We start from the raw sequence: 14,527 nt of genomic DNA on the forward strand, positions 1-14,527 counted from the left end.
TCAGTAATGGCAATACCATTAAATGTCAAGGGGAGATGGTTAGATTCTCTCTTGTTGGAGATAGTCATTGTCTGGCATTTGTGTGGCACACATGTTACTTGCCACTTATTATGCTGTCCAGGTCTTGCTGCAAATGGATATGGACTGTTTCAGTCACTGTCAAGTTCTTCTCAAAGCTGACCTCTTCAAAACATTCACCTGTGTTCATCAGATACCCCTATTCTTCATGATCCAGGCCAACTGTCTCTCTGATCAACCCTTACTCATTCAATTGCTTAATCGCTGCTGAGAGAGTGTTTTCCCCCTTCTCCTGCTTCTCCAAAACATCTAGATTTAAATCAAATGGCATTTAAAAAACGTTAAGAGTCTGAATCTGAATCCAACTAACTGATTTTCAGTTTTACTGAAGGCGGGCCAGTGACTGTTAACAAACAACCCGTTCATCGGCAGTAGGTTGGTCATTTATGTATTAAAATGATATTGCTTGCCTCAGATTTAAGCAGCAATTTAATCCTATCCTAGGCTGGATAGATTTTCTGGGCCTGAGGGACTGAACAGTGAAAGGGAGGTGTGACTGTTGCTGGATCAGTGATGCTATTCCACTTACATATTAGGATAATTTCTCCAAACCGCCATCCTCAATTCTTCTAATTTCGCCTCCAGCTACTCAAAAGCTTGATCTCCCCCAAATTCCAACCCGCCCTTAACTTTTGATCTTTAGCTCTATTTCTCAACCTCCATCAGCCTCTCGGATCCCTCCCTCCTCTTGTTTCCTCCTGCGGGCTGACTTTGAAACCTACCTTGTAGGTAGCTGCTCAGGCCACCACCAGCATATGTTGTCATAAAATGGTAAGCAGGTTCGACCATTAAATTCAACAAACCCTTGAAAGAAACCTAATGTTCTAGGTTTCCTGGCCAAAGAATTGTACCCCCAAGCTAAGATCGGGACCTCTGTTCCTGATGATAGATTCTGGTAACTTTCCCATATCTGACAGGCCTTTAGTTAATGTGCTTCTCCTTCCTCCATTCAACACCCCTGCTCTCCATACCATCAAAAGTATTGAAGAGACATTTACAACTTTTCATCATTTGACAAAATCAGTCAAGGATCCTAGTGATTTTAATAAGTACTCACGATATTTGAGAAAATAATGGAATTAAGATTGGGTGATCAACAGGACCTAACAACTTCCATCCTCAACCATTAAAAGAAACAAATTACCAAAGCTTCAGGTGCATTTGTCATAACTTTCCAAGGCTTGTTGTTTTTAAGACCATAAGACATAGGAGTGGAAGCAAGGCCATTGACCCATTGAGTCCACTCCGCCATTTAATCATGGCTGATGGGCATTTCAATTGTGGGTAAGTGGAATTGACATGCCCATCAGCCATGATTAAATGGCGGAGTGGACTTGATGGGCCAACTAGCCTTGCTTCCACTCCCATGTCTTATGGTCTTAAAGTCAACAAACCTTGGAAAGTTATGACAAATGCACCTGATGCTTTGGTAACTTGTTTCTTTGAATGGTTGAGGATTGAAGCTGTTAGGTCCTGTTGATCACCCAATCTTAAGTCCTATTATTACCTCAAATACCATTAGTACTTATTAAAATCACGAGGATCCTTGACTGATTATTAAGTTCCTTGTACAGTGGCATTTTGTCCTCTCCATTCACTTGAACTTGGTTACAATTAACAAATTGGAATCCCCTTCTTATCTACTGGAGTCTCGCAGATATCTGGGGCCATATTCTCCATGGCTACTACTTCTGTTCATATACTTATTTTAAAAAACCCATACCATTAGCTTTGATATTACTGCAAGTTTTACTCTTCCCCCACACAAAATTGACGGCACAAAAATGTTTGAATTCTGATGTAAACTGCAACTGATGTCCTATTGAAGTCATCAGACTAGAATGGAGGGATAAGGAAGTACTAACTTTCTGAAATGATTTATTTTCCTCTGCAGTTAGTAGTTCTCCAGAATGCTGTCTGGTTTCGATTAAAATTCCACTTCAGCAGGCTATTGAAATTAAATTGTGTTTAATATTGTTGAACCAGCAGGCAGTTGAAGTGAATAATATAGTCACAGTTTGGGGGAAATTGGCAAGCATTTCAGGAATCAAGGAATAGATGGTTAAATGTAGGTGCTACAGGAGGAGGCTTGAGTCAAGCATAGCTGCCAGCAAGGTTGGGCTAAATGCCTTCCTTCGACACCATACATCCTCTGAAAAACAGTAACATTCCAATCATAGTAATGCATGAAGACTGAAATATACCCGATAATGTTTCATTATTAGAGAAGATTTCTGAGTAGAGACAATCAATTTAACATGGAGATGATTCACAGGAGCTAACATTAAAGATTGCCAATTAGAAATCAGAATATTTAGAGTGCCCTTCCTGGAACGGCATTGACTTTCCACCATTTATAGACTGTTACTGAGAATTAAGTTGATGGCACATCTCTGCCACTGTTCAACATAGTTCCTGACACTGTTGAATATTTTATGAGCCAGATATTACTTTGTTTGAAGTATAATGATCTTGCACAAAACCAAGAACTGTGCAGATTGCCTGGTATGAGTTTTACTGAATTTGTTAAAAAGATTGGAATCTTATAACTTGACTCTCCATTCAATAAAATGATTTCAGAAGCTCTGCTGAAATTAGAAGCTTCCTTATTCCTTAGATATCAGATGAAACTTAATGTAGAGAAATATGAGGTGATATATTTTAGGAGGAAGTGGAAGGATAGAAGATAATTACTAAATGGTAAAGCTTTCAAAAGATGTCCGGAAACAAAAAAAGCCTTAGGTGTTTAGATTGATGAATCTTAAAAAGTGGAGGACAAGTTAGTTACAAAGGTGTAAAACTGTATCTAAAGTCATAAGTTGTATAAATCGTACACCAAGTAGAAAGGTAAAGACTAAGATTATGTAAATCATTAGTTAGACGACAGTTAAACTTGTGTTTAGACCTGGAAAGCTTCCTTAAGGCAGAACATCAACCATGGAGCAAATATAAAATATATTCATGAGGATCTTACAAGAGATGAGAGAGGAAATACCAAAGAAATCTGCTTATTAAAGCAAAGAGGTTTGAGAAAATCTGATACAGGGCTTCACACTGATAAAGAGGAATGATCAGGAAAACCTGCTTCCAGTTGCTGATGAGTTAGTTACTAGAGATCACAGATTTAACATTGTGAGCAAGGTTAGAATAAATCTTAAAAAGTGAAGGCAGAGTCATATTAGTCTTACTAAAAATTTAAGTAAAACGTATGAAAGAGACATGTTTGGATGTCTGTTGAATAAAATGAAGAGCTTTTTTAGTGGGGGAGAAATAGTCTCATAGCAACCAGTGCCCCCACAGGACCCAGACTGTATGAAATGTACAAAGTATAAATTTCAGTTCCTGAAACCTAACCCCATTATGTTTTGAAAGGTGTTTCTCATAGAAAGCAATGAAAAAGCATAAACAGATCATACAACAGATATTTGCAACGCAGTATACATTTAAAATGATCTGTTTCCAAAGTTATTTTACTGTGCAAAATGGCAGGTGTTGATTTAATTATGACAGTGTAATGATAACCATTATGATTTGTACATGAGTCAAGTTGATTAACAAAGAATCTTTGTCTTGTTGACACAGGAACTTTTGCTTCATAATCTATCATTATAATACATAAGGGGGTCATCATTATTAGAGACACTTATTGTCAGCTTTCGTTCACTGATAGCAGCCTCACCTCTTCAATCAGAAGGCTGTGGGTTCAAGCCCCATTCCAGAAATTTACCCATGTAATTTAGGCTGATACGTTTTAGAAGTCATGTTAAAATAGGACATAGAATAATACAGCGCATAACAGGCCCTGCAGCCCTCGATGTTGCGCCGACCTGTGAACTAATCTAAGTCCATCATCGTCCAAGGACTGTTTAAATGCTGCTAATGTGGCTGATTAACTAAATTGGCAGGGCAGGGCATTCCACGCCCTTACCACTCTCTGAGTAAAGATCCTGCCTCTGACATCTGTCTTAGTTCTATCACCCCTCAATTTGCAGCTATGCCCCCCTCATACAAACTGACGTCATCATCCTAGGAAAAAGATTCTCACTGTCCACCCTAATTAATCCTCTGATCATCTCCATTAAATTGCCTCTTAGCCTTCTTCTCCCCAGTGAGAACAGACCCAAGTCTCTCAGCCTTTCCTCATAAGACCTTCCATCCAGACCAGCAATATCCTGGTAAATCTCCTCTGCACCTTTTCCAATGCTTCCACATCCTTCCTGCAATGGGGCGACCAGAACTGTACACAATATTCCAAGTATGGCCGCACTAGCATTTTGTACATTGCAGCATGACGTCACGACTCCACAACTCAATCCCTCCACCAATAAAAGGTGGCACACGTCTGCCTACTTAACAGCACTACCAACCTGGGTGGCAATTTTCAGGATCTATGTACATGGACACCAAGATCCCTCTGCACATCCACACCACCAAGAATCTTTCCATTGACCTAATATTCTGCCTTCCTATTATTCTTCCCAAAGTGAATCACTTCACATTTATCTTCATGGAACTCCATTTGCCACCTTGCAGCCCAATTCTGCAGTTTATACAAATCCCCCTTCAACCTGCAACATTTTTCCACACTGTCCATCACTCCAAGAACTTTAATGTCAATTGCAAACTTGCTAACCCATCCACCTTTGCCTGCGTCCAAGTCATTTATAAAAATGACAAACAGCAGTGGTCTCAAAACAGATCCTTGTGACACTCCACAAGTAATTGGACTCGAACTGAATTTTTTCCATCAACCACCACTCGCTACCTTCTTACAGAAAGCCAGTTTCTATTCCAAACTGCTAAATCACCTTCAATCCCATGCCTCCGCATTTTCTCCAAAAGCCTACTATGTGGAACATTTTCAAAGGCTTTACTAAAGACCATATACATCACGTCAACTGCCCTAGCCTCATCCAAATGCTTGGTCACCTTCTCAAAAAACTCAATGAGTTTTGTGAGACACGACCTGCCCTTGACAACATCATGTTGACTATCTCCAACAAAGTTTGTTGCTTGCTAGATGATTATAAATCATGTAAGCCTTTCCAAAACTTTTCTTCCAACAAAGTAAGGCTCACTGGTCTATAATTATCTGGGTCATCCCCACTGCCCTTTTTGAACAAGGGCACAACATTTGCAATCCTGCAGTCCTCTGGTACTAAACCTGTCGACCATGATGACTCAAAGATCAAGGCCAAAGGCTCTGCCATCTCTTTCCTAGCTTCCCAGAGGATCCTCAGATAAATCCCATCCAGCCCAGGGGACTTATCTGCTTTCACACCTCCTAGAAATGATAACATCTCCTCCTTACTAACATCAATCCTTTCTAGTCTAATAGTCCACATCTCCGTCTTCTATTCTACAATATTCCCCTTTTCCTGAGTGAAAACAGATGAAAAATATTCATTTAGCACCTATCCAATCTCCACAGGGTTCACACACAACTTCAACTTCTATCTTTGACTGGCCCTATTCCTACCCTAGTCATCCTTTTATTCCTCACATACCTATAGAAGGCTTTAGGGTTCTCCCTTATTCTACCTGCTAAAGACTGCTCATGTCTCCTCCTTGTTCTTCTTAACTCTCTCTTTAAATCCTTCCTAGCTAATCTGTAATTCTCTATCACCTCATCTAAACCATCTCATTTTAACGTCACATAAGCCTCCTTCTTCTGCTTAACAAGAGATACAATTTCTTTAGTAAAAATAAGGCATTATCTGTCCGCTGGATGCTAAAGTCCCATGGTACTGTTTAAAGAAGGTATGGCTGTACACCCTTGTGACCAGACAAGCTTTTATTCCTCATGAATATCATTTAAGCAGATCTTTCAGTCATTTTGCTCATTTCGCAGTACCATTTGTATGGAAATGAGCTGTTACGTGTCCCCATTTCACAACAATAATTGCACTCAAAGTTACTTCATTGGTTGTGCAACACCTGAGGATGTTCTAAGGTCATGAAGTGAGTTTGATGAATCTAAATTCTTTCATAATACGATCGCCTCAAATTCTGTCCAGACATATTTCAAGCCCCCAAAAATCAAATCTATACAGAGTGCACACCAATTCCATACGAACTTTAAGATAATTATATACTGTACTATGTTGTAGTATTTGATCGTGTGTCATTCTGTGAAGTGCTATGTTGCTTCAAGGCTTCAAGGCATGGGATTTACCATTCCTGAAGAAGGGCTCATGCCTGAAACATTGATTCTCCTGCTCCTTGGATGCTGCCTGACCTGCTGCGCTTTTCCAGCAACACATTTTCAGTTCTGATCTCCAGCACCTGCAGTCCTCACTTTCTCCCTCAAGGCATATTATATAAGTCATAATTTTGTAGTTATTTCCATGTTACCTCTTCAGTCTTGAGAGCAATGCAATGAATTTATCATGCAATTTGATCATTGTTTTTTACAGGACTCTCCTCTGAAGGCTGTACAGATGTTGTGGGTGAACCTCATTATGGATACTTTTGCCTCTTTGGCCCTCGCCACAGAGCCACCTACTGAAGCACTTCTGATGAGGAAGCCATATGGCAGGGACAAACCCCTCATCTCACGAACCATGATGAAAAATATTCTGGGTCATGGGATTTACCAGCTTACTGTCATCTTCACTTTACTCTTTGCTGGTATGTTATGCAGCATCTATGCTTCTAGCAAGTAAAATTTTTTAAAAATCCTATTTTCATTTTTCTGGAAAAATTGATTAGTTCTGCTCAAATGCATATCTTCCTGATGCAGTCTATCAGAGTTCTCATGAAATATTCGCTTGTTCGTGCATTTATATCATTTTCCTTTTATGGATGATTTTGTGTAAATATATTATTTAAAAAACACAAACTGGAATGCAGTGTTCAAAGCTTGCGAGATGTTAATAACTGCTGACTATTTGTGATGCAACATACCTTAAAGATTCAGGATTTGAAAATAGCTGTTTCTCGTCATGTTTGTGTCATTCTATTATAAATGTTTCATGCATTCTGCTCGGTCAAAATAGCACGATTTGCATTTCAGATGACTGTGATAATACTTATGCTGGAAAATTATTGGACCTTTTAAAGAAAGAAACCGAACATATTAACTTCTTAGAAAAGATATTTGGCAGATTCCTTTTTCAGTGGAAAAGAGACCTGATTCATATTTGTCACACTGAGGAAAGATTAACTCGATATACCATGTACAATCTCTTTTGGAATGAATAGCTATTAGATTTTCTGTTAAAATAATGGAGAAGCCAAAAATCAAAAAGCAGCTGTTCAAATTCTTTAGCAAAAGAAATCTTACTGCTTTGAAGAGTGTGAAATTGTTGTATTTGCTCAGTCCATATGAACTAAACTAGGCACTGAAAGCTGAGACTTTTCCATTTCAGCCTAAGCACTCTTTTAATTGAATAATTCCTGCTAAGCAATCTCTACGATCCGGCACTGCCTGACTCAAGATGGAATCTCATTCCATCAGATTTTAACTCACACAGCACCAGGTTGTAGTTCAACAGGTTTACTTTAAAGCACAAGCATTTGGAGTGCTGCTCCTGAAGTCTGGTCTCATGTGATTCTGAATTTGTCTAACACGGGCATCTTCACATCACAGCTTTTAACTGTTACTGAATATTTTAACAATGTAAAATTAGAGCAAAGTCCATTCTGCCGCTTACTTTTCTATCTCTCAATACTATCTTACCCTTGTTTTATTTTACTTTCTATCCCTGATTTGGTATTGAATCCACACAATGTAATTTACAATTCCTTCTCAGTCCCTGTGCTACTAATTTTACCATCTTCAATCTCATATAAGGAGATGCCCTGTTGCTTTCATTGTGATATTATCAGCTGACACCTTCAGCAAATTGCTACCTGTAAAATACAAATACATAAACATGCAAAATTATCTAAAAGGAGACAATGTTACATACAACAGCAAATTATGGCCCATTGTGCACAGATGAAACAGTGTACACTGACAAATATGCGTGTTTCTTTATTTGCCGGTCCAGAAGCAAGTCTGACACACAGCATTGCAATACTCACCATGTGTTGGGCAAGCAGCCAGGTCCCGAAACCGCTCTAACTGGAATGGGAAGGAAACCTCATGCTGTCAACACCAATCTGATCAACATTGGCTGTTCAGCTGACTGGAATAACTGCCTCTCAATGAATCTGAGTTGCTGGGGGACAGATTATTTTACAGCCATGTCATATGAGCTATGGATAGTGTGGTGGAGGCTCTAATGTCATTCTATCGCATGGTACATGGCTGGTCAGTAATCACTCCTGCTCTTACTATCTGGCATTGGCATATGTTGGAAGGAATTACAAGTTGATGTCCAACCTGTTTGTCAATGCAACGAATACGCTGTCCTCGGTCATCAAGGTCTGAAGTGTGATATGAACCTGGAAGTTCTGATTCAGAAGTACGGATGCTGCTACTGCACACTAAACTTCCATGACATACGTTTGCTGAGATTAATATTTCTTCCACTGAGCAGAGTGAATTTTCTTATTAATTGGTCAAGCACTACAGAACTTGATAAGCTATGTTTTGCAAAATGAATGATGTTAAGACTAACTGCACAGTTGGAACAAGTGGGGAGAGGAGTGGTAAATCACACAACAACTTCTGACATTTGCAATGGGCAGTTAAGCATAGTGATGTAGTTGCTGTCAGAGTTCCCTTGCTTCTTCACAAGATTGGCTTCTTGTTAATAGGTCAGACCACATTTTGTGCACAGTTATGGGCCCCATATCTCAGGAAGGATGTACTGGCCCTGGAACGTGTTCAGAGGAGGCTCACAAGAATGGTCCCAGGAGTGAAAGGCTTAACATATGAGGCATGTTTGAGGACTCTGGGACTACACTCGATGAAGTTTAGAAGGATGAGAAGGATCTCATAGAAACTTACAGAATGCTGCATGGCTTGGACAGAGTGGATGTTGGGAAGATGTTTCTATTGGTAGGAGAGACTAGGACCCGAGGGCACAGCCTTAGTGTAAAGGGAAGACCTTTTAGAACAGAGATAAGGAGAAACTTCTTCAGCCAGAAAGTGGGCAATCTATGGAACTCACCATTACAGAAGGCTGGGGAGACCAGGTCATTGAGTATTTTTAAGATGGAGATAGATAGGTTCTTGATTGTAAGGGGATCAAGGGTTACAGGGAGAAAGCAGGACAATGGGGTTGAGAAACTTATTGACCGTGATTGAATGGCCTAATTTCTGATCCTGTGTCTTGTGGTCTTATGGGTGTGGCACTGAAATTCCTGAATTTGTGGGACTTGGCCAGTAGTTTCCCAATAAAGTTGGCTGAAAACATTAGGGCTCTTACATTCAGGAATAAATGAGATTTAATAGCATGAAAAGTGATCATTACTGTGGAGGAACCTAGCTAGAACAGAAAAAAGTAATGTTGATGTGTTGAATCCCATTCTCTCAGATGATAAGTGGCTTCGAGATTCTTTCAAACACACTTTATTTTTAGTTCTTCTGCCTTTTCCTCTCTCCCATTCCCCACCTTTGTATTTTCCAATCCTTATTTTGCAGTATGTTAATATTTTAAATCTAATTTATATTTCCTCCTCTTTTTGCTTCCTGTTTTTGGTGCTGGATGCCCAAATGTAATTGTCTCTTAGTGTACCTTTCAATTATCTTGAGAGTAGAAGAGAAATTTCTGCAAGTATGAAAAATCTAACTACTGTGTAAACTTGAAATTATCCAAAGTATTGCTGCCATTGTCTTTAATTTCAACAAGTCTTGTTTCCCATCCTGTTGTGCTCAATGACCTCCCAATGACCTCCCTTAACATTCCTCATATGTTAAGCTTTTCATTCCTGGGACCATTCTTGCAAAACTCCTCTGAACCCTTTCCAGGACCAGTACCTCCTTCCTGAGATATGGGGTCCAAAACTGCGCACAATACTGTAAATGTGGTCTGACCCATTAACAAGGAGCCAATCCTGTGAAGGAGCAAGGGAACTCTGACAGCAACTACTGGATCACTATGCTTAATTACCCATTGCAAATGTCAGAAGTTGTGTGATTTACCGCTCCTTTCAATGCCTGTTCTCACAGTATAGTTAGCCTTGTCATCATTCATTAGTGTTAAAATTCTTATCCTTAAAATCCTCCCAAGACTTGTCCTCTCCCAAACTATGCAATATCTTCCAATCCCACAATGTTGGTGGTGGCTGTAGTCAACTAATTCTGGCCTCTTGAGCCTTTTCGATTTTAGTTACTGCAACATTGGTTCCATGACTTCAGGTGCCTTAATGCTATGGTCTGGAGTTCCCTCCCTATTTTCTACCTCTGTACTTAATTTCCCTCATTTAAGATGCTCCAAGCTTTGACTATCCCCCCAATTTTGCGTTGCCTGGATCAGTGATAAACTTTGCTTGATATGATTTCTGGGAATATCTTGGGAAGCTTTAAAGAATTAAGGTAGAATGTAAACTAAATTTGTTGTTGTTGAGGTGAAGCAATAAGGAGTTGACTTTGATGTCATAAGTCTGCTCAGGAGATGCACATTTCTTTTTGTTTTCCTATGCCAATATAAACAAAATATAAATCTATATTTGTGTTATATTTATTTTATTTTATACACCATCAATTTCATCCCGAGAAAATAAAAATGACATTGTTAGTCAGTAATGTGAAGTAAATAAGTGAAAATATTTATATCTATTACTCTGAAAATATAGTACTATATTTCGTGATTTGTAGAGAAAGGTGATGGGTGCAGTATTATTGAAAATCTAACTATTTAAACTATTGTTGAAAATCCAACAAAGACCAGCCAGCTTATTAAATTTGGAAATCAGCCATCACAATGAATGGAGAGATTTCTTTTCATTCCAAGAAAAGGATTGCTATTTTTTTCTCCAGTATAAATAGTTTTCTTTTAGCAGTAGGCATCATTGTGGAAGATTTATTCCAAATATATCCATTATGGAGTTATCTGAAGAAATGTGATTGGGTAGCATCTGGAGTGTGTAGAAACAAATTCATTTATAGTGCATTCAGAATGCACAGTTTGACGTCAGGAGACTTTGTGCAAGGTTTACTTGTCTTCAGGATGGCAAAAGACTGCTAATTCTTGAGATGGTGGGAAGTATATGAAATATGTGAGCCATCGACCTCTGATTAGTATACAACAGCAACACTAACTTCTATTTACGTAGCGCCTCCAACTTATAAATATTTCCCAAGGCATTCCCCAGGAGCACAATCAGTCAAAATTGAATGCTAAACATGTTAGTGGAAGTCGTTAAAAACACTGCATCATGCACGTTTACTTACATAAAGCAGGAAGTTGTATCATGACTATTATGCTATTTACTGTTTGTTTTCAGGTGAGACCATTTTTAACATCGACAGTGGCAGAAATGCACCACTGCATGCCCCACCGTCTGAACACTACACTATCATCTTTAACACTTTTGTGTTGATGCAACTCTTCAATGAAATCAATGCTCGCAAGATACATGGGGAGAAAAATGTGTTTGATGGCATTTTCCGAAATCCCATCTTCTGCAGTATTGTATTCGGCACTTTTGGAATTCAGGTATTGTGGAAAAGAATATTCTGATAAATTAGTGCTTTTTTTCATATGTTCTATTGCTGCTTATGCTTTAGAAATATACAGATAAAGATTAGTCACAAAGACCATTCTGCTTCTAGTGTTTCACTGAGACATGCTCTACTCCTCAAATTTGATACCACAGATTCAGAAAATTGTAGTTTAAACATTTCTTCTATGAGGAAGGTGGATTACCTCTCAGACCTGTTCTGTAGCCTGGCGAAAATTATATCATCCTGCTCTTCAATTATGCCAGTGACTTTATCACATGTGTTATGCTGAATTACTAGGTCTTCTCATTTCTGAGTTTACAGATTTTGGGTTAAAGCATCGTGCCAGGGTATTGGCTGACATTCCACCTCAAGATTGAGAGATTGCCGCATTCGCACACATTCTATCCATCAAACTAATATGCTGAGGCAGCTGGATGTGATAAGATGCCAATATATGAAACTAATAAATCAAAAAATATTGTACCAAGTAGCATGAAAAAAAAAATGCAGTATTACAATTTCTCCAATAAAGCACAATTTGGTTCTGCAGTATTGTATTTGCCACTTATCAGAGAAAATAAGTTTGTGATAAATCACCAGCTTCCCATTCTTAAGTCCTATTAATAGTGATGCTTTTGAGTGGTATAAATCAAGATTAGTCACAAATATTGTTTTACTTCATTGTTTTGTTGAGAAGTGCCATATTCTTGAATGTGGTGTTTGGGCATTGAAGGGCCTTGAAAGGCGCTCAGGTGAGTAAACCATTCAATGCTTCCTGTACCATTAGGAAAACTGCAGTAGGTGTGTGCACATGCCAACCAAGGTACATCTCTCATAATGGGCAAATTATGATTCTTTGGCTTTTCACCCCATGAATGGGTTGGGAAGAGTCATCAACGTCTGGTCCAAGATATGTAGGACAGATGCCAAGTTCATGATAAAGCAAGAAGCAGGTTGAATATTATGAGGGAATGTAAAAAAGGAAAGAAATGAAAAGCGAGAGTATGAGAAGAGACTGGCAGCTAAGATAAAATGTAATGCAAAAAGTCTTCTAATAAATAACAAAAGGATGACGGAGGAAAGTGGGGGGGGTGTGGGGAAGGGGTTACACTTGGGATCTGAAAGAATTTCAATGCAAGGATACAGAAGGCAAAGCTGACAGATTGAATATATTGTATTTGTCTTTACCAAAGAAAGTCTAGCAGAGTGATAGCAAAAGAACAGATGATTGAGATAATCAATAGGCTCCAACTTGATAAAGAAGAGGAATTAGGAAGACTGATTATACTTAAAGTTGATAATTCACTTGATGGAATGAGAGAGTTTTTAGAAATGTTAATCAAGGGCAAAGAAACAGTCAGACAGACAAAAAGAACCAAAGAACTGTGGATGCTGGAAATCAGAAACAAAAATGGAAATTACTGGAAAAGTGCAACAGATCTTGGTTAACATGGATCACTTAACCTAAAACATTAACTCTATTTCCTCTCCATAGATGATGCCTGACCTATTGAGCTTTCCCAGCAATATTTGTTTTTATTTCTGCAGCCAATCAGACAACTTAGATTAATAAAGAAATACTAAATGGATTTGTTACAGGTCATGCAGTGTTAGTCATGTGGAAATGAGTGGGTGAAAGTGGGGGAAAATGTTGCATTTAGTAGTGAGATTGAGAGGTAGGTGCAATGGAAGAGATATACTGGAGTGTAAGGTAACTGAGGAAACATGGTGGCACTTATCCTAATAGACTGGAGATTGTTATTGATCTTCCTGCAGCTTTGCTACACACTCCTCTGGACAACTGACACCTCACTGAGACAAGTGGCAACCTTGGACCAGGCAGGCAGGATCTAGGGACCTGACCTCTTCTGCCAGTTCTGATGGGAGAGAACAGACTGCCTCTACACCACCCCATCTAATAGGACATCCAGGTCCTAACCACAAAGTGAGGTGCCAATTTCCCATATTCTGCTATGTCCAGGCCAAATTCCATGAAACATAAGTGCAGTTCTGGGCTGACAGTGGAGAAGCTGGAGTCATTTTCCTTAGAGAAGTGTAGGTTGAGAGGAGATCTGGTAATGATACTCAGTCATGTGGCATAGTTACAGTGGAGAGAAAGAGAGAGGAACTGTTCTTGTGGTAGAAAGTGTGAGAACTTAAGGACACTGTTTAAGTTAAAAAGAACCAAAGGTGCCATGATTATGAAACAAGTAGTTGGTTTGTATACCTTGAGAGTGTGCTGGAGGAGATTTGATCATGGCTGTCCTGGGAAAAGACCTGAAAAGGGAGAATTTGCAAGGCTATGGGAAGGGCACTGAAGTAGTACAAACAAATTCATTCTTGCAGAGAGACAGAATAAACTTGCTGGGCCAAATGAGCCCTCTCTGTGCTTGAAATATTCTATGATTCAAAATATAGGATTCAACTCATATATACAATAATATGAGAATAAATAGCAAAAATTATAACAATGCCATTTTAAAAGGAAGGTTCTGAATATTTTTCTCTCTATTTTTCCTTCATTGTTGCAGATTTTAATTATTCAGTTTGGCGGAAAACCATTCAGTTGTATTCCTCTGCAAATAGACCAGTGGTTGTGGTGCATCGTGCTGGGAGTGGGAGAGTTGCTATGGGGACAGGTAATGATTTATTCTGAATTTAAAAGACAATTTTAAAGCATGTCTATCATTTATGCAACTTCATAATTCTAAGTACCATCCAAATCAATGCAAAGTGGGGGCTATGCATTTGGCCAGTCCCTTGAAGTTATTTTGGTAAGCAGAAGTTAATCAGCTCTGTCGTACTTTGGAGCAGGTGGTGTCATGTAAAAAGATACAGTCCTGTAAAATGATCGACGAATCGTTTGTTTTAGTAGAAATATGACAAATG

The 14,527-nt window shown here is 38.9% G+C and overlaps 1 protein-coding gene across 26 annotated transcripts in view; it reads left to right on the forward strand.

The window, feature by feature from the left end:
* Positions 1–14,527, forward strand: part of atp2b2 (ATPase plasma membrane Ca2+ transporting 2) — an 824,012-nt gene that overhangs the window by 787,612 nt on the left and 21,873 nt on the right. For all 26 annotated transcript variants that reach the window (XM_072582139.1, XM_072582135.1, XM_072582136.1 and 23 more), the window contains 3 exons: positions 6,495–6,708; positions 11,419–11,630; positions 14,170–14,277. In XM_072582139.1, the coding sequence (XP_072438240.1) occupies positions 6,495–6,708; positions 11,419–11,630; positions 14,170–14,277 (534 nt within the window). The remainder of the gene's footprint in view (positions 1–6,494; positions 6,709–11,418; positions 11,631–14,169; positions 14,278–14,527) is intronic.

The sequence above is a fragment of the Chiloscyllium punctatum genome, chromosome 12 (assembly GCF_047496795.1).
Source record: "Chiloscyllium punctatum isolate Juve2018m chromosome 12, sChiPun1.3, whole genome shotgun sequence".
In the NCBI taxonomy this organism is placed as follows: domain Eukaryota; kingdom Metazoa; phylum Chordata; class Chondrichthyes; order Orectolobiformes; family Hemiscylliidae; genus Chiloscyllium; species Chiloscyllium punctatum.